The sequence below is a fragment of the Podarcis pityusensis genome, assembly GCF_964106645.2.
Source record: "Podarcis pityusensis genome assembly, chromosome: 2".
Lineage (NCBI taxonomy): Eukaryota > Metazoa > Chordata > Lepidosauria > Squamata > Lacertidae > Podarcis > Podarcis pityusensis.
The window spans coordinates 116,189,360-116,210,754 of NC_138029.1; the positions used below are offsets into that span (position 1 = coordinate 116,189,360).

At 43.8% G+C, this 21,395-nt stretch overlaps 2 protein-coding genes across 3 annotated transcripts in view; both read right to left on the reverse strand.

The window, feature by feature from the left end:
- LOC308469613 (uncharacterized protein) overlaps positions 1-21,395 on the reverse strand; it is a gene marked incomplete at its 3' end in the record, with an annotated part of 86,329 nt that overhangs the window by 47,308 nt on the left and 17,626 nt on the right. The gene's annotated exons all lie outside the window — the stretch shown is intronic.
- The window catches only part of LOC308469441 (uncharacterized protein), a 100,972-nt gene that overhangs the window by 28,544 nt on the left and 51,033 nt on the right, over positions 1-21,395 (reverse strand). Inside the window, exon 2 of the mRNA XM_080991916.1 lies at positions 19,165-19,351. Coding sequence (XP_080848042.1) covers positions 19,165-19,264 — 100 coding nt within the window. The 5' untranslated portion in view covers positions 19,265-19,351. The remainder of the gene's footprint in view (positions 1-19,164; positions 19,352-21,395) is intronic.

A 21,395-nucleotide genomic window follows, 5' to 3' on the forward strand; every position in this document is an offset into this window, starting at 1 on the left:
CTATAAAAACATTATATCAAATGTTTTTGATGTAAACTTGTATTTGTAAAAACCAATAAAAATATTTCAAAAAAAGGGGAAGTCCATAGATTGACTATGCTTCTGTTGATTCATCATTTGCAAACCCAGAAATAGGGGCTCCTGTTTTTGAAGTTTGCCTCGGAAACCGAACGTGCTCCTGAGCTCCATTTTTATGGTTGGGCAGTAAATTTAAGTGCCCCCCATCCTAATTAAGGCTTTTTTTCATTCCGTTTTACCCTTCAGCAGCTAATTTAAGTCGTCTCCATCGTAATCAAGGTTTTTTTCATCCCATTCGTTCCCTTGGACAGCTAATTTAAGCCCCCCCCCTCAATATTCAAGCCATTCCTGGTTGCAGTGTTCTGAGGTGACATTTGCAGCTTTAGTTTTTTCCTATTTTTTGAGTTTTTGTTTTTGTGGCTTTTTCATTTTTGACTGAGGCTTGGTTTTTGTTTTATGATTGATTGATTGATTGATTGATTAATTGACTGTGGAAAGGGATATTAGCTCCCCATTCAAACATTGACTATCATCAATGCAGGTACGAAAAAATAATAATTTTAATTTTTATCATATACAATACTGTCTTAATTATTTTATGGTACAGAACATTGATTATTGCTTTCATTTTACGGATCAATGGTCTTGTTTGATAGTAAAATTCATGTTAAATTGCTGTTTTAGGGGTTGTTTTTAAAAGTCTGGAATGGATTAATCCATTTTGCATAACTTTCTACGGGACAGCACGCCTTGGTTTTGGAACGCTTTGGTTTTGGAAGACTTCCAGAACCGATTAAATTTGAGAACCGAGGTACCACTGTAACTCCTAAGATTTAAAATCCTGGAGGGAGAAAATCTGCCCCCACTACTTTATGAAAGGGATTCAAGAAACAAAGAGCTGCTTTGGAGAAGGCCTCACCCCTTCCTTCTTCCTTTCAGGAACTTTCTTCCATTTGTCTCCTCTCCATCTTTTCCTCTTTTTCCCTCCACCTTCCATCTACCCCTGTCCCCATCTCCTCTCCCCTGGAACTCACCAGATTTCTCCAAGGGTCCTGGGAGGGAATGCTCAGAGGTTGCGGGGAGGGATGCAGGAGACAGCCTGACCAGGTCAACCGTCCATCTTCCTCCTTCCATCCTGGCCAGGGTTGCAGGTTCAGTCTCAGCTAGGTTTGCAGCTTCAGCTTCCTGAAGAGCGCAGAATCCAGAGCAAGTTGCAGCTTCCAGGGAGAGAGGGAAGAAGAAGAAGCCAAGGGAGTCTGAGAGCCCCTGCAGGGATTCTCCTGCCCAAGACATTCTGCTGCCCCTGGAGAAGCCCCAACTGGGCACCCCCTTCCCAAGAGCCCCACCCATTTTCAAACACCTTTGGCAATTCCTTTCACCTGCCTGTCCCACCTCCCTTCCTAAGGCTGGCATGGTATGCACATTAGTGGCCTGAGAGTAGATCCCATGGAACTTAAGAGTTCATCTGCAAAGGACTGCTCTGAATGGCCCTTGCATGGAGAAGAAGGAAGCCCCTTGCTTGCATCAGGACCCCCTGGGAGAGGCGGGGGATCCGCCCACTGCTCCCTCTGCCCTCGCTGCCCCCTCCTCTGCCCTCCTGCCCTGCAAACACCCTTTGCTCTTGTTCCTCAGGGGAGAGAGGCAGGAAGAGCCTTCAAACCCATCCCTTTCCTCCTCTGCTGCCTTTTCTTGCAGCAGCCCAGTGAGAGGGGAAGGAGCTGCAGCGCCTGGTTCACTTCAGATACACACATGGTTTACTGGGTTTGTGAATGAACACGTCCTCTGCCTTCCATGCGGTGGGAGTGGGGGGGTTAAAAGTGGTGAGGAGACCCCCCCCTCCAGTCCTTTTGGGAAACAGGAGTTTTGGTCAGGAGTAAACAACTTAGATGGCAAGTTCACAAGAGAAGCACTTTGGAGCACTGCTTGCTCTTACTATGTGTTTGGACCTAGAGGACAACATACACGTTTACACCACACAATTCCTTGAAGAGGCCATTTCTTTATATTTGAGGGCCATTTCTACAAAACAGTAGTCTTATGATGGCAGCCCTGTACAGGAAAGTTTTTGATGTTTTAAATTTTTTGGTGTTTTTGATGGAAATCGCCCAGTGGCTGAGGCAACACAGTCAGATGGGCAGGGGGCAAGCAATGAATTATTTATTTTTATTTTACTCTTATTCTTATTAGTATTATTCCCTCCTAAGCCCATCCTGTTATGCATGCTGATCAATGACTTTGTCCCAACCCCCCCCCCTTGAACGTAAGAGGGCTTCCTATTTTTACAGCTATTCTTCACATTTCTATACTGCCCTTCCTCCAAAGATCACAGGGCAGCTTACAAGAGAAAAAACACAGAGATGCGTAGCAGAGTAAAAAATAAAAACAACACCCCCCCCCCCAATTCAGTTGTGAAGTCCATAGATTGTTTAATGAGCCAAACGCCTGGGAGAAGAGCAAGGCTTTCGCCTGTTGCCTAAAGATAAGGTCCTCCTCCGAGGGGTCTTCTGCTGGAGTACAGATATTAAATTTAAATTAATACTATTAAGGCGATCCTGGCCAGCAATGCCCACCCCTCTCCCCTCTCCCCCCTGCAATTCCCTTCGTACCAGATCCCTTCAGGAGGAAGCTTCTCCCCCCCCCCCCGCCCCTTCAAATAAACAGCTCCCTTCCCTCCCTTCTCTTCTCCCCGTCCCGGGGCTTCTCATCCTGGACCTCCTCGTAAAGCCCCTTCCCGCCATTGGCTTTGCACTCACCCGACATCCTGGGCAGCGGGGGCGGGAATGGGAGCCCCCGCATGGGAGGCAGGGAGTGAGGGCGCTTAATTAGGAGCCTTAATTAGGAAGCAGCCCCTCCTCAGCCTCCGCACGATGCATCCCCCTTCCCGCCTCCTCCCCTCCCTCCCTTGCAAGCCCCAATTTTATCTCTGCTGGTGAAGCCGGAAGTGGAGGCAACTCGGAGGAGGAAGGAGAAATTTCTCCCCACGTTCAGCCTCTTGTCTGTTATTTGATAATGGGGGGAGGAAAACCTTGCAGCACCCAACCAATGGGAAGAGGAGGGAGGGAACGTGTGCATAGGGAATAAAAGCTCATTCTGTGCCCCAGCTAGACTGTGCCTGCTTTGGAGCCTCGCTTTTGCAAGAACGTATTGTCCTCAATAAGGGACGCAGGTGGCGCTGTGGGTTAAACCACAGAGCCTAGGGCTTGGCGATCTGAAGGTTGGCAGTTCAAATCCCCGCGAAGGGGTGAACTCCCGTTGCTCTGTCTCTGCTCCTGCCAACCTAGCAATTCGAAAGCACAAAGTGCAAGAAGATAAATAGGTACCTGTTGTAAACAAAATCTGTCCTTATTCCCTTATGGGGGACACAAGAGCCCTTGTAGAGTCCTTTGCAGGTTCTCCATCAGTGGGAGAAAATAACAGAGGCCAACCAGAGAATATTGAGAAGCAAAGCAGCTAGTAAGACTGATCTTTATTGAACTGTTGCAACAGGGTGCTACCCTCACACCCCGAACAAAGGTGGGCCTGCCCTTATACAGATCATTTAAATTTCCTGCCCTGGAGCTCAAGACCACCCCTCCATACATCATACATACATCACAAAAGAGGTGTAACCCAAGACCACCCCCCACAAACATCATACGTACATCACAGAAAAGGCGATCTACAACAGAAATTTGAATGTTGTTTTTCCTGTGTGCCAGGTTATCAGATAATGCCTTATCTGATTGCCTTTCCTGGTAGTCTGGTCATTCCTTTGAGATGGTGATTACTCAATTCCTGAGACAATGGGAAGGTTCCCTCACCCCCTCCCTCCTTGCAGGGAAAACATTTGGTCAGTTTGGGAGTCAAAATGGTTTCAGGACGGTCTTCTTGTGCTGCTCCAGACATGTGGTCCACATATGTATTTACGTGCATGGTTGGTGCATTTATGAACATTCATTATATATATATATATATATATATATATATATATATATTTCATAGCTTTCATAATTGTAGAGTTAGAAGGGACCCTGAGGGTCATCTAGTCCAACCCCCTGCAAAGCAGGAATCCTGCCCACAGTTATCCCTGGGTGGGCTTGAACCACCAACTTTCTGGTTAAAGTCAGGTGCACTAACCCATTGCACCACCTGAGGGACATATATATATATATATATATGACTTTAAAAATTTTTTAATACTTACTGCTACAGCAGGAAAGTAAATGGCGTTTCTGTGCACTGCTCTGGTTTGCCAGAAGCGGCTTAGTCATGCTGGCCACATGACCTGGAAGCTGTACGCCGGCTCCCTCGGCCGGTAAAGCGAGATGAGTGCCGCAACTCCAGAGTTGTCCGCGACTGGACCTAATGGTCAGAGGTCCCTTTACCTTTACCTGTTGTCCTCAATAAACTCTTTACTACTTCACCAATTTTGTTCAGATGGTATTTTAAGGAAGGGGATCAAGGGTCTCAGGACCCACTTCTTATAATGTATGAATTAGCTTACAACAAAAAAGCCTAATAACACTTCTATGTATCTGAATAAATTATTTTAATAAACATTTAAATGGAGAACATATTTTGCCTTCTCATGTTCATGTAAACATAGTTCTACTCCAACCTCACTTAGTATTAAATTGTGTGTGGACATAGCAGACAACACAGAGATTTCTCCAAGTGGTTCTTTATAGTAAGCTGGAACTGAACTGAGCTCAAACAGCTCAGCCGGCCTGCTTTTATTGTAACAACAACAACAACAACAACAACAACCCAGGGTTTCCCACCTAAATTAACTGACGTGGACCTGAGTGAAAACTATAGACACAATACCCCTGGTGGCCAGGGTGAGAACTTCAATACATAACACTTAGTCCCCACTTCCACCTCAGCAAAGAATTTTTTATACAGAAATCTCCTGGACAGAAGTCTCCCTGTTTGCATTGCAGGGTCTTTTGCAGTGTCCTGTATTCTCTTCAAAGAAACACTCCAGAGACACAGGAACAGTGACAGGCAGCAGCAGCTAGACAGATTAGCTAGGGATTTTGATCCAGAAAATTACCTTTCCTTCTGGTCAGCTATTCCAGCTCTTGTCTCCCTGCCATTTCTTTCTTTATGGAGGGGCAAAGGCTATGCACTTTGTATAGATGCAACTACAACCCACAACTGGAATCTTCTGAGTGCATTGAGCTCCCCCGCCCCCGATAGAATAGATTCCCTCAGCATCTTGCCCCACCTCCCAGAAGGCAAGTTTATCTGGTTAAAGTGTTTGTTTGGGACAGCATTATATTGTATGGAATATCACCTTATTTCTCTGAAGGATAGACTCTTTATATCAGCAGTAATAAATATATTAACTGGGTTATGAATAGCAGTTTTGATACTGTCAACAAGAACTTTATCTGAGGTCTCAGACATACCCATTTCAATCAAGAAAGATGCAGAAAATACTTTTCCTTTTTTATTCTGGGCACTTGACTTCTCCCATCCTGCTACCATCAAGGCAAACGTTTGGGGCAGATATCCAGGTTCCCACTCATCAGAAGCAACAGGGGGAGGAGGAGGCCCCACAAACATTTTCCACATTTTGAAGTTAAATGATACAAAGCCCCCTCAAGAATCAACAGAAGCTTACCAGGGTACCTTTCCTTCTAGTCAGCTATTCAGGCTCCTCATTCCTCCCCATTTCTCTATGGAGGGTCAAATGCTATGCACTTTGTATAGACGTAACTACAACCAACATCTGGTATCTTCTGGGTGCACCAAGGTAGCCTCCTTCTGCATTGTCAGAAAGTGACAACTGTCATGGAACAATCCCCAGTGTCTCTGCAGAAAATTTTACTGATGGGCTTGTAGGGCCAGGGGAGAGAGGCAGACTGCTAGGTGGATAGGGTTGTGGGATAGAAATGTCAATAACCAAAGACTGAACTGGAATAAATGTGTAACCTCCCTCAAGATTCTCTGTGGTTCTTTTGTGCTTTCACATTAACTAAATCTGCTGCAAAACAACAACAGAAATGGAAGTGAGCTGGAAGAACTTGACGAAAAAATAGGATTTTTTAAAAATAAACAATAGACTGGCAAAAATAAGAGAAAGAATAGAAATACTTAAATGCCCCTATTAATATAAATGAAATAAAAGAAGGAATTGTGACTTCTAAGAATGGTAAAGTCCCTGGTCCAGATGGTATTTCTATAATGAATTACAAAAAATTGGAAGAGACCATATTACCGGTGTTAGAAAAAAATAATGAACAAAATTTTAGAAGGAGGACAAGTGCCAGAATCATGGCAAGAGGCCCTAATTACATTGATACTGAAATATGGATCCAATTTAGAGTAAATTAAAAATTATAGACCAATCTCATTTCTAAATTCAGATTATAAATTATTTGCAAAGAAATTAGTCAATAAATTGAAAAAGATCCTGGCAAAATTAATAAAGAAAGATCAGTCAGGCTTCCTACGCAGAGGACAAATTTACAGCAGATACAATAGTAGATTGGTAGTAGATACAATAGAATACCTATAAATGAGACCAGATAAAAAGGCAGCCCTGATCTTGGTGGATGCGGAGAAAGCATTGGATAATGCTTCAGGGGCATTCATGCAAAAAACTTTGGAAATGATGAGTTTGGGTGAGAAAATATGTAGTGGTATAAAAGCGATTTATAATTCCCAAAAGGTCAGACTAATTATAAATGGTGAAACATCAGAAGCTTTTAATATCTCTAAGGTAACAAGACAGGGCTGCCCTCTTTCTCGTCTCCTCTTTATCACACTTCTGGAAGTATATTTGAAAGCAGTAAGAGAAGACCCTAGAATAGAAAGAATTAAAGTTGGACAAAGGGCATATAAGGTCAGAGCTAAGCAGACAATCTAATAATTACAACAGAAAACCCTCTAGAGCAGCGGTTCTCAACCTGTGGGTCCCCAGATGTTGTTGGACTACAACTCCCATCATCCCTGAGCTCTGGCCTTGCTAGCTAGGGGTGATGGGAGTTGTAGTTCAGCAACATCTGGGGGGCCCACAGGTTGAAAAAGGCTGCTCTGGAGTATTGTAGTAATATTGAAAAAAACAAGGCCAAGAATAAAATACAAAACTCAGACTTAAAAGAAAGGGGAGGCTTTTCCCTTCCAGATCTCAAAATTTACTATGAAGCAGCTTGTTTTACTCGGATTCGGGATTGGATAAAATTGGAGAAAGAAGAGCCAATAGAACTGGAAGGACATGACAACAGATTTGGTTGGCATGCATATTTGTGGTATGGGGGGGGGAAGTACACAAAGGACTCCACAATACTATAATAAGTTTTTAATAAAGGTATGGAGAAAATACAAAGAATTATTGGAACCCCAAACTCCGTGATGGCTATCACCCATTGAAGCACTATTACTTAACATGTCAACAATGAAAGGAATATGGCCAACATACAGAGAATTACTAATAGAACAAGAAGGAAAGTTAAAATTGAAAGACTATGATGAGATATAGGAAGATTTAGTGATGGTGATGGATATTTGTTGTAAGAAAGAAAATCAATAAAACATATTATAATGAAAGGAAAGGAAAGGAAAAAGAAAGGCGTTTGGACAATTTTCACGATTCAAAATTAATAAATAAAAAACAAAACTCCTGGTAAAAAAATTAGATATACAAGAAAAAGTAAAGTTAGAAATAGAAACAGGACTTAAAATTACTAACAGAGCAAAGTATTTAGGAATTTGGATAACCATGAAAAACATTCATTTATAGAAAGACATTTATATTAAGGTATGGAACAAAAGGAAAGACTTAGAAATCTGGAGTAAATTAAAACTCACGTTGTGGGGAAATTTCTACAATCAAGATGGTAGTTTTACCAAAAATGCTGTTCCCTTTTCAATCAATTCTGGTTCTTAATGGCTTAAATTGTTTTAAGGAATGGCACAGGTATTTGGCAAAATACATTTGGCAGGGCAAAAAAAAAAACAAAACAGAATTAAATTTAAATTATTAGCAGAAACCAAAAACAAAGGAGGGTTTGGAATGCCAGATTTTAGGATCTACTACGAAGCTGCCTGCCCGGTCTGGCTTAAGGAATGGATGATATTGAAGAATACTAAATTATTGGATATTGAGGGCTGGGATAATATAGTGGGGTGGCACAGCTACCTGGATTATAATAAAACAAAAATCCACAATGGATTTCTAAATCACATTATTAGGAAAGCCTTATATGAAGTTTGGGAAAGGAACAAAAAATTATTGGAACCAAAAAGCCGATGGTGGTTGTCACCAATGGAGGCAGAGGCAGTAAAAAGAAAAAATATGGATTCAAATTGGTTGACGTATAAAGATCTTTTAGAGGAAGTAAATAATAGATTACAAATGAAAAAAATTGAAACAATAAGACATACAGGAGTAGGCTGGTTTCAATACCATCAATTAAATGCAATTTTTGAGGAAGACAAGAAAGTAAATGGATTTGATACAAAATTATTTGAAATAGACAAAGAATTGATTATAAATGATGATAAAAATTTATCCAAATTGTATTTATCCAAAATTTATTAACTATTATTAAATTGGCACTTAAAAGACAAAGGGGTTAAAGATGTCATGGTCAAATGGGCACAAAATTTCGGTCATACAATTGATTTAGAAAAATGGGAAAACTTACAGCATGCTATACAATAAAATTTTTTTTTTTTTAAAAAAATGATGTACAGATGGTATCTTAAATCCTCAAAATTGGCTAAAATGTACCAAAACACCAGTGGAAAGTGTTGGAGGTGCAAACTTAAAGAAGGGAATTTCTCCCATATGTGGTGGACATGCCCTAAAATTAAATAAATTTGGGATACCATTAATGAAGAATTAAATAAAATGTTACAACATACTTTCCCCAATAAGCCAGAAATGTGTTTTTTTTGGCCTATTAACAACAGACATCCCAAAAGAAACAAAAGAATATTTTTGTATGCAGTAATGGACCTGTCCTTGCCACTGCTTGTCCACCAGGTTTCTCTTACGCACAGCAACCCAAGTCATGTGGGCAGGGAGGGGGTGGTGGTTTGCAGTGATTTGTAGGAAGTCATTAATTTGCACCAGGTGTCCTATTGGGAAGACCCAGTTCTCCGAGTGCATATTCTTGATGTTGAACAATAGGGGCAGTACAGGATTCCTTTGTACTGATCTCCCCGCTGCACCAAGGATTCCCTGCCCGAACTGCTTCAGGTTGTGGCAGATGTTCTCCTGGAGACACCTAGTTTGGTTGTCCTGGGGAATTATAACATTCACACCGACACAACCTTACAAGGGGCTGATTGGGACTTTGTGGAAAGCATGGCCTCCATGGGGCTGTCCCTGAATAAGTTTGGCCCAACTCATAGCCGCGGACATGCCTTAGACCTGGTGTTCACCTGTTGGTGATCTGACACTAAGTAAAAGCAAATCTAAAGAAGTGCCATGGTCAGATCACTTCCTGGTGCAACTGGACTTCTCCACAACCCTTCCCCTCTGCAGGGACGTGAGACCGATTTGTATGGTCCGCCCCTGCCACTTAATGGATCCAAATGGTTTCCAGAGAGTGGTAGGTGATGTTTTATCCCATGCTGATGGCCTTTCAGCTGATTCCCTGGTGGCCCGTTGGAATGTGGAGTTAACCAGGGCTATTGCCTGTCTGGTTCTGAAGCGCCCTCTCCGATTGCATGGAGCCCGGACAGCCCCGTGGTTTTCCATGGATCTGAGGGCAATGAGACGGCTAGAGCACCAGTGGCAGAAACCTCATTCTGAATCTGACCAGACACGGGTTAGAGCTCAACGTTGAGCCTACCAAATGGTGATAGCGAAGGTGAAGAAAACCTTCTTCACCCCCTCTATTGCATCTGCAGAAAACAGCAGCAGGAGACTCTTTCAGGTGGTTTGCAATTTAATGGAACCATCTGTCCAATGGAGTCCGGTACAGGCCACATGATCTCCTGCAATGATTTTGTAAAGTTTTTTTGCAGATAAAGTCACTCAGATTCAGAGAGGTAGACTCCTCCGTGGGAGCAGGGCGGGGGCTGGTGAGTGCTAGAGTCCTGTCTAGTAAAGTTGTGTGGGATCAATTCCAATCTGTTACGTCTAAGGATGTGGACAGGTTGCTTGGACGAGTGAAACCAACCACCTGTCTCCTTGATCCTTGCCCATACTGGCTCATAAAAGCTAGCCGGGAAGGGCTGGGCGATGGGCTTCGTGGGGTGGTGAATGCTTCCCTCTGTGAGGGAGCCTTCCCAGACACACTGAAAGAAGCAGTTACAGTGGTACCTCTGGTTAAGAACTTAATTTGTTCTGGAGGTCTGTTCTTAACGTGAAACTGTTCTTAACCTGAAGCACAACTTTAGCTAATCGGGCCTCCTGCTGCCGCTGCACGATTTCTGTTCTCATCCTGAAGCAAAGTTCATAACCCGAGATAATATTTCTGGGTTAGCGGAGTATGTAACCTGAAGCGTATGTAACGCGAGGAACCACTGTATTAAACTGCTTCTTAAAAAAATAATAATCTTTAGACCCAGCCGATACGGCCAACTATCGCCCAGTCTCAAATCTTCCATTCTTTGGCAAAGTGAATGAGTGGGTGGTTGCTGAACAACTCCAGGGAAGCCTGGAAGATGTGGACCATTTGGATCCCTTCCACTTGGGATTCAGGCCTCATCATGCGACTGAAACAGACCTGGGCACGCTGGTCAATGATCTCCGGCGGGCTAGGGACAAAGGTGAGAGCTGTTTCCTTGTTCTGCTGGATCTTTCAGAGGCTTTTGACATCATCAGTCATAACATTCTTCTGGACCGTCTAGAGGGGCTGGGGGCTAGAGGCACTATTATACACTGGGGCGTGTTCAGAAAGTCATGTTGGGGGTTGAGTGTTCAGACCCCTGGGCTCTCACTTGTGGGGTGCCTCAGGGTTCCGTCCTCTCCCCATGCTTTTCAACATCTATATGAAGCCGCTGGGAGAGATGAGGGGGTTTGGGCTGGGTGTTCATCAGTATGCGGATACCCAGCTCAACCTCTCTTTCAAATCAGAACCAGTGAAGATGGTGGAAGTTCTGTGTGAGTGTCTGGAGGCGGTTGGAAGATGGATGGCGGCTAACATATTAAAGTTGAATGCTTTATAAGGCAGATGTCCTGTTTTGGGGGGACAGGAGGCAGGCAGGTGTGGAGGACTCCCTGGTCCTGAATGGGGTAACTGTGCCCCTGAAGGACCAGGTGCGCAGACTGGGAGTCATTTTGGACTCATAGCTGTCCATGGAGGCACAGGTCAATTCTGTGTCCAGGGCAGCTGTATACCAGCTCCATCTGGTACGCAGGCTGAGACCCTATCTGCCCGCAGACTGTCTTGCCAGAGTAGTGCATGCTCCAGTTATTTCCCGCTTGGACTACTGCAATGTGCTCTACGTGGGGCTACCTTTGAAGGTGATCCGGAAACAACTAATCCAGAATGCGGCAGCTAGACTGGTGACGGGAGGAGAGAGCAAAGTTCTCACTGTGAGAAGCAAAGTTACAGGGAACCAGGCAGAGGGCCTTCTCGGTAGTGGTGCCCTCCCTGTGGAATACCTTCCCACCAGATGTCAAAGGAAAAAACAGCCACCAGACTTTAAAAGACATCTGAAGGCTGTCCTGTTTAGGGAAGCTTTTAATATCTGAAGGGCTATTGTATTTCAATATTTTGTTGGAAGCCACCAAGATTGGCGGGGGAAATCCAGCCAGATGGACGTGGTACAAATAAAAAATATTATTATTATTATTGAAATTCTTTTCTGTACATCCAGAGACTTGACAATCATCTTCACTTCCCAGGAAATCTGGGAAACCTGAGCGGAAAACTCCATACATTTATATGGTTTCCCGCCTGTGTGAATTATCTTATGAATATTAAGGTCTCCACTCCCTCTGAAGCTTTTTCCACATTTCATAAATCTAGTTTTCCCTATGTGAGTTAGCGGATGTTTCCTAAGGTTCCATATTGACTTAAGCTACTCCCCTTTGGGAGTTCGCCAGTGTAATGCAAGTTTATCCTCCCTGTTGAAGCTCTTCCCACATTCAATACGTTCCAATGGTTTCTCCCCTGTATGAATTAGTTGGTGTATTCTAAGTGCTCTACTTTTGCTGCAGCTCCTTCCACATGCCATACATTAAAATGGTTTCTTCCCCATGAGTTAGTTGGTGTCTTATAAGGTGTCGATATGGACTGAAGCTCTTTCCACATTCTTTCCACATTCAGTACATTTAAATGGCTTCTCCCCCCGTGTGAGTTCGTTGGTGTATTCTAAGGTGTTCACTTCTACTGAAGCTCTTTCCACATTCCATGCATTTAAATGGTTTCTCCCCCGTGTGAGTTTCTTGATGTTTTCTTAGTGCTCCACTTTCACTGAAGCTCTTTCCACATTGGATTTGATATCCCGCCTTTCACTCCCCTTCAGGAGTCTCAAAGCGGCTAACATTCTCCTTTCCCTTCCTCCCCCACAACAAACACTCTGTGAGGTGAGTGGGGCTGAGAGACTTCAAAGAAGTGTGACTGGCCCAAGGTCACCCAGCAGCTGCATGTGGAGGAGCGGAGACGCGAACCCGGTTCCCCAGATTACGAGACTACCGCTCTTAACCACTACACCACACTGGCTCTCAATACATTCAATACATTTAAATGGTTTCTCCCCTGTGTGAGTTCGGTGGTGTACTCTAAGGTCTCCACTTTCACTGAAGCACTTTCCACATTTAATACATTTAAATGATGTTTCCCCTGTGTGAGTTCGGTGGTGTACTCTAAGTGTTCCATTTTGACTGAAGCACTTTCCACATTCAGTACATTTAAATGGTTTCTCCCCCGTGTGAGTTAGTTGATGCCTTCTAAGGTGTCCATTTTGACTGAAGCACTTTCCACATTCAATACATTTAAATGGTTTCTCTCCTGTGTGAGTTCGTTGATGGCTTCTAAGGTGTCCATATTGACTGAAGCTCTTTCCACATTCAATACATTTAAATGGTGTCTCCCCTGTGTGAGTTTGTTGGTGTATTCTCAGTGTTCCATTTCGACTGAAGCTCTTTCCACATTCAGTACATTCAAATGGTTTCTGCCCCGTGTGATTTCGTTGGTGTACTCTAAGTGTTCCATTTCGACTGAAGCTCTTTCCACATTCAGTACATTCAAATGGTTTCTCCCCTGTGTGAGTTCGTTGGTGTATTCTAAGTGTTCCATATCGACTGAAGCACTTTCCACATTCAATACATTCAAATGGTTTCTCCCCCGTGTGAGTTAGTTGGTGTCTTCTAAGGTGTCCATATTGGCTGAAGCACTTTCCACATTCAGTACATTCAAATGGTTTCTCCCCCGTGTGAGTTCGTTGATGTTTTCTTAGTGCTCCACTTTCACTGAAGCTCTTTCCACATTCAATACATTTAAATAGTTTCTCCCCCGTGTGAGTTCGTTGGTGTATTCTAAGCTTTCCATTTCGACTGAAGCACTTTGCACATTCAATACATTCAAATAGTTTATCCACTGTGTGAGTTCCTTGATGTTTCTTTTGATAGTCAGTACATTTAAATGGTTTCTCCTCTATGTGAATTCGTTGATGTGTCCTCAGTCTTCCACTGTGACTAAAACACATCCCACATTCCAGGCATTTAAACTGTTTCTTTGTTTTTCCCAATGAATTCACAGATGGCTCTATAGAATTCTGGCCATCATCTTCCTCACCTGTTTGAGAGTGGGGGAGGGGGAAGAGAATCCTGTTAAGACTTTCAAGAAAGACAATATAGGAACTGAATACATGTCAGTCCCAGTATGCACCTTCTCTTATTTTAACACCGTCTCCTTTCTCCACTGTCCTCTCTATGTTCCAAACTTTTAGGAATGCAGGTGAGATAATGGCAAGAACAACACATGATCACTCCATTCACACTTAATAAACTGCATTATTTTATAATTTATGGTGGAACTGGCTGCTTAGACACATCTCTGTACAGTGGTACCTCAGGTTAAGTACTTAATTCGTTCCGGAGGTCCGTTCTTAACCTGAAACTGTTCTTAACCTGAAGCAGCACTTTAGCTAATGGGGCCTCCTGCTGCTGCTGCGCCACCGGAGCGCTATTTCTGTTCTCATCCTGAAGCAAAGTTCTTAACCTGAAGCTCTATTTCTGGGTGAGCAGAGTCTGTAACCTGAAGTGTATGTAACCTGAAGTGAATGTAACCTGAGGTACCATAGTATTTCTCTTTTTCCAGGGAGGAAATGATCACAGGCTCGAATAGCAGTCTCTCCTATGACTAAGAAGTAAAACTTTCATGTTACTATGGCTTGAACAATACTTGAGACGTATCCAACCTGCTTGGACACGCTGACATACATTCTGGAAACGTATGTCCAAATGCTTGGTTCTGGACTTTAACTGTCCAGATTCTGCCAACCTAAGACAAGGTTGATTTTCTCCCCAAACAGTTATGGGCAAGTAACAATCCCCACAGGTTCAAATAGCAGTCTCTCCTGTGACTAAGAAGTCAAACTTTTGTGTTACTCTGCCACAAGTAACTGTAAAAATATTGCAATATCTTAGAACAGGCATCCCCAAACTTGGCCCTCCAGATGTTTTGGGACTACAATTCCCATCAGCCCTGACCACTGTTCCTGTTAGCTAGGGATGATGGACGTTGTAGTCCCAAAACATCTGGAGGGCCAAGTTTGGGGATGCCTGTATCAGAACATAAGAAGAGCCTGCTCGATTGGGCAAAGGCCCACCTAGTCCAGCATCCTGTTCTCACATTGGCCAGCTAGATGCCTGTGGGAAACCAGCAAGCCGGATTTGAGTACAAGAGCCCCCTGTCATCCTGTGCTTTCCAGGAACTAGTATCAAGAAGCATTATTGCCTAGGACCGTGAGGGCAGAGCACAGACATCAGTCTAATCCTCTTTTTCAAGCTATCCAAGGGACAAAATCAAGGATTAAAAATAAATTATTAACAGATGTAAGAGAGAGAGGAGGTTTTGCCCTGCCGGGTTTGAAAGTTTATTATGAAACATCCTGTATCTGCTAGAACCGGGAATGGATTACATTGGAAAACACAGACACTGTATTTCAGATCTGGAAGGACAAGAATAATGGATAGAATGCATATTTATGGTAGGAAAAGGCCAAGGTGCATAGAGCTTTTCAGACTCATATAGTAAGAAAATCAATTTGTAGGGTATGGGAGAAGTATAAAAATTTGCTTGAGTAAAAAACACCCTGGTGGCTTTCCCCCTTGGAAGCAATATCTCTGAAAAAAATTGAATATGAGAAGTAATCGGCTGACTTATACAGAGCTGTTAACTGAAGTTGAAAACCAACTGAAATTAAAAGATTTTGAAGAGATAAGGAAAGCTGTAACTGACTGGTTACAGTACCATCAACTAAATGATATCTTTAAGATAGACAAATAGAAAGGTTTTAGTTATGAGACATCACGATTTCAAAAAGAACTCTTAGGAAGTAACATAAAAAGATCTCTCTAAAATGTATAACTTGCTCCTAGAACGGTATACAAAGGATGAACAGGTCAAATCAGTTATGACGAAATGGGAAAGGGACTTAGGATATAACATACAAATGGCAGATTGGGAGAGGCTTTGGAAAACAGATCTGAAATTCACAGCTTGCTGTTCATTGAAAGAAAACTACATGAAAATGATGTACTGATGGTATTTGACTCCTAGTAAGTTCAAATATCTAATAATAATAATAATAATTTATTATTTGTACCCCGCCCATCTGGCTGGGTTTCCCCAGCCACTCTGGGCGGCTTCCAACAAAGATGAAAAATACACTAAAATGTCACATATTAAAAACTTCCCTGAACAGGGCTGCCTTCAGATGTCTTCTGAATGTCAGGTAATTGTTTATCGCTTTGACATCTGATGGGAGGGCGTTCCACAGGGCGGGCGCCACTACCGAGAAGGCCCTCTGCCTGGTTCCCTGTAACTTGGCCTCTCGCAGTGAGGGAACCGCCAGAAAGCCCTCGGAACTGGACCTCAATGTCTGGGCAGAAAGATGGGGGAGGAGGCGCTCCTTCAGATATACTGGACCGAGGCCGTTTAGGGCTTTAAAGGTCAGCACCAACACTTTGAATTGTGCTCGGAAATGTACTGGCAGCCAATGTAGGTCTTTCAAGACCGGTGTTATATGGTCTCGGTGGCCACTCCCAGTCACCAGTCTAACTACCGCGTTCTGGATTAGTTGTAGTTTCCGGGTCACCTTCAAAGGTAGCCCCACATAGAGCGCATTGCAGTAGTCCAAGCGGGAGATAACCAGAGCATGCATGAGACAGTCTGCAGGCAGATAAGGTCTCAGCCTACCTACCAGATGGAGCTGGTAAACAGCTGCCCTGGATACAGATTTGACCTGTGCCTCCATGGACAGCTGTGAGTCCAAAATGACTCCCAGGCTGCGCACCTGGTCCTTCAGGGGCACAGTTACCCCATTTAGGACCAGGGAATCCTCCACACCTGCCCGCCTCCTGTCCCCCCAAAACAGTACTTGTGTCTTGTCAGGATTCAACCTCAATCTGTTAGCCGCCATCCATCCTCCAACCGCCTCCAGACACTCACACAGGACCTTCACTGCCTTCACTGGTTCTGATTTAAAAGAGAGGTAGAGCTGGGTATCACCCGCATACTGATGAACACCCAGCCCAAACCTCCTGATGATCTCTCCCAGTGGCTGCATGTAAATGTTGAAAAGCATGGGGGAGAGGACAGAACCCTGAGGCACCCCACAAGTGAGAGCCCAGGGGTCTGAACACTCATCCCCCACCACCACTTTCTGAACACGGCCCAGGAGGAAGGAGCGGAACCACTGTATGACAGTGCCCCCAGTTCCCAGCCCCTCAAGACGGTCCAGAAAGATGTTATGGTCGATGGTATCAAACGCCGCTGAGAGAGCCAGCAGAACTACGAAACAGCTCTCACTTTTGTCCCTAGCCCGCCAGAGATCATCAACCAGTGCGACCAAGGCAGTTTCAGTCCCATGATGAGGCCTGAATCCCGACTGGAAGGGATCCAAATGGTCCGCTTCTTCCAGGCGTGCCTGGAGTTGTTCAGCAACCACTCGCTCAATCACCTTGCCCAAGAATGGAAGATTTGAGACTGGGCGATAATTGGCCATCGTGGCCGCATCTAAAGATGGTTTTTTAAGAAGCGGTTTAATAACCGCCTCTTTCAGCGGGTCTGGGAAGGCTCCCTCACGGAGGGAAGCATTCACCACCCCACGAAGCCCATCGCCCAGTCCTTCCCGGCTAGCTTTTATAAGCCAGGATTGGCAAGGATCAAGGAGACAGGTGGTTGGTTTCACTCGTCCAAGCAGCCTGTCCACATCCTCAGAGGTAACAGATTGGAATTGATCCCACACAACTTGACTAGACAGGACTCTAGCACTCTCCCACCCTGGCCCTGCTCCCACGGTGGAGTCTACTTCTTCCCGAATCTGAGCGATTTTATCTGCAAAAAACTTTGCGAAATCATTGCAGTACTGGGCCCCAATGTCGCAGGTGGTTCCGCTAAATTGTGAACCACCTGAAAAAGTCTCCTGCTGCTGTTTTCTGCAGATGCAATAGAGGCGGCGAAGAAAGTCTTCTTCGCTGTCGCTATCGCCACTTGGTAGGCTCGACGCTGAGCTCTAACCTGTGTCCGGTCAGATTTGGAATGAGTTATCCGCCACCGGCGCTCTAGCCGTCTCAATGATTGTTTCATTGCCCTCAGATCCGTGGAAAACCACGGGGCTGCCCGGGCTCCATGCAATCGGAGAGGGCGCTTCGGAGCCAAACAGTCAATAGCCCTGGTTAACTCCACATTCCACATTCCAGTATCATTTGGGTAAATGGTATATAATGAATTTTTAAAAAAATGTTTAAAATAAAATTTGTTAAGAACCTAGAAGCTTATTTATTTGGAATTACAGGTACTGAGATCCCAAAAGACCAGGAAAGACTATGTATGCGACAACAGCTGCACAGATGTTATTATCCCAACGATGGAAAGGTGCAATAATCCCAACGAGGGAAGATTGGCAAGCCAAACTGCTGGACTCTGCCGAAATGGCAAAATTAGCCGCGAGACTCAGGAATCAAGAAAACAAGGACTTTAAAAAAGATTTGGAAAATTTTTTAATTTACCTATGAGATTATTGCACACAAATCAAAACGTTAGCTGGACTTTAGGAATCACTTGTAAATAAGTTTATGGGCAATTTAGATAAATGAAAATTGTGGAGAATGTATGTATACAGTGGTGACTCGTGTTACGTAACCCTCTGGAACTTCCATTTTTACTGTTGCGCAGCAAATTTAAGTGCCCCCCCACCCTAATTAAGGCTTTTTTTCATTCCGTTTTACCCTTGAACAGCTAATTTAAGTCGTCTCCATCGTAATCAAGGTTTTTTTCATCCCATTCGTTCCCTTGGACAGCTAATTTATGGCCCCCCCAATCAATATTCAAGCCGTTTCTGGTTGCAGTGTTCTGAGGTGACATTTGCTGCTTTAGTTTTTTCCTATTTTTGGGGTTTTTGTTTTTGTGGCTTTTTCATTTTTGACTGAAGCTTGTTTTTTGTTTTATGATTGATTGATTGATTGATTGATTGATTGACTGTGGAAAGGGATAAAAGCTCCCCATTCAAACAATGACTATCATCAATGCAGGTACGAAAAAAATAATAATTTTAATTTTTATCATCTACAATACTGTCTTATTTATTTTATGGTACAGAACATTGATTATTGCTTTCATTTTATGGATCAATGGTCTTGTTTGATAGTAAAATTCATGTTAAATTGCTGTTTTAGGGGTTGTTTTTAAAAGTCTGGAATGGATTAATCCATTTTGCATTACTTTCTACGGGACAGCACGCCTTGGTTTTGGATCGCTTTGGTTTTGGAAGACTTCTGGAACCGATTAAGTTTGAGACCCGAGGTACCACTGTAACTCCTAAGATTTAAAATCCTGGAGGGAGAAAATCTGCCCCCACTACTTTATGAAAGGGATTCAAGAAACAAAGAGCTGCTTTGGAGAAGGCCTCACCCCTTCCTTCTTCCTGTCAGGAACTTCCTTCCATTTGTCTCCTCTCCATCTTTTCCTCTTTCTCCCGCCGCCTTCCATCTATCCCTGTCCCCATCTCCTCTCCCCTGGAACTCACCAGATTTCTCCAAGGGTCCTGGGAGGGAATGCTCAGAGGTTGTGGGGAGGGATGCGGGCGACAGCCTGACCAGGTCAGCCGTCCATCTTCCTCCTTCCATCCTGGCCAGGGTTGCAGGTTCAGTCTCAGCTAGGTTTGCAGGTTCAGCTTCCTGAAGAGCGCAGAAGCCAGAGCAAGTTGAGGCTTCCTGGGAGGGAGAGAAGAAGCAGCCAAGGGAGTCTGAGAGCCCCTGCAGGGATTCTCCTGCCCAAGACATTCTGCTGCCCCTGGAGAAGCCCCAATTGGGCACCCCCTTCCCAAGAGCCCCCACCCATTTTCAAACACCTTTGGCAATTCCTTTCATCACCTCCTTTCCTTTTTTATTTATTTTATTTTGTTTATTCAATCTTTATTGGTTTAAAATCAACACACACACACACACACCAAAAGCTTATAAATAGGAAAAGAAACAAAACAAAAAAGCACAATACATTTCTTACAAAAAGAAATAGAACAATACATCACAAATGCACAAAATTATTCCAGCCATCAACTTCCGACTTCCTTGATATAGGTTATTTATTTTCTTAATTAGGTAAAGGTACCCTTGACCGTTAAGTCCAGTCACGCATGATTCTGGGGTTGCAATGCTCATCTCGCTTTACTGGCCGAGGGAGCCGGCATTTGTCTGCACTAAGCTTCTGGGTCATGTGACCAGCATGACTAAGCTGCTTCTGGCGAACTAGAGCAGCGCACGGAAACGCCATTTACCCTCCTGCCAGAGCGGTACCTCTTTATCTACTTTTGATGTGCTTTCGAACCTCTAGGTTGGCAATTTTCTTAATTACTTGCCTCTATTTTTCAATAAACTTTATCTTTGTTAAATCTTGTCTGAATTCTTTGTACCTTATTCAATTCTGAGAGTTATTCAAAGCATTTTAAAGTTTTTATAAGGGGACACTGTTCTTTTAAATATTGTCTATAGAGCTCCCATTCCCTTTTAAACTTTTGGGTCGATCGATTTCTTATCTTTTCCGTCATCTGTGCTACTTCTATATACTGAAGGATTTTTACTTGCCACTCCTCTTCTGATGGAATTTTATCTCCTTTCTATCCCTTGGCAATCAGCATCCTTACTGCAGTTGTTGCATACAAAAAGACCCCTTCCCAAGAGCCCCTGCCCATTTTCAGTTACAGATAGGTAGCCGTGTTGGTCTGCCATAGTCAAAATAAGAAAATTCCTTCCAGTAGCACCTTAAAGACCAACTAAGTTAGTTCTTGGTATGAGCTTTCGTGTGCATGCACACTTCTTCAGATACACTGAAACAGAAGTTGCCAGATCCTCCTACATAGTGAGAAGGTGGGGAGGGGTATTACTCAGAAGGGTGGTGGGAATGGGAGATTGGCAGATAGCTGAGATGAGCCTGTTGACGACTCTTAACGACTGCAATAGGTCTTACAGGAAAAGGCAAGGGGTGAGAAGGTGAAAAATGGCTTAGTCATGTATAATGAGATAAGAATCCAATGTCTTTGTTCAAACCAGGTCTCTCCATGGTTTTAAGTTTGGTAATCCGACATCAAGAATCACAAAAAGGAGACGTTTCTCTCCACGCTCAGCCTCTTGTCTGTTACTTGATAATTGGGGGAAGGAAAACCTTGTAGCACCCAACCAATGGGAAGGCGAGGGAGGGAACGTGTGCATAGGGAACATACTGTAAGCTCATTCTTTGCTGGACTGTGCCTGCTTTGGACCCCCACTTTTGCAAGAACGTATTGTCCTCAATAAGGGACGCGGCTGGAACTGTGAGTCAAAGCCCAGAGCCTAGGGCTTGCCGATCAGAAGGTTGGCAGTTTGAATCCCCGCGAAGGAGTGAGCTCCCATTGCTCTGTTTCTTCTCCTGCCATCCTAGCAATTGGAAAGCACAAAGTGCAAGAAGATAAATAGGTACCTGTTGTAAACAAAATCTGCCCTTATGCTTTTAAGGGGGCCACAAGAGCCTTTATAGAGTCCTTTGCCGGTTCTCCATCAGTAGGAGAAAATAACAGAGGCCAACCAGAGACTATTGAGAAGCAAAGCAGCTAGTAAGCCTGATCTTTATTGAAATGTTGCAACAGGTTGCTCCCCTCACATGGAGGAGAACGGAGGAGGACCCAGAACAAAGGTGTGCCTGCCCTTATATAGCCCTTTTAAATTCCCTGCCCTGGAGCTCAAGACCACCCCTCCATACATCATACATACATCACAGAAAAGG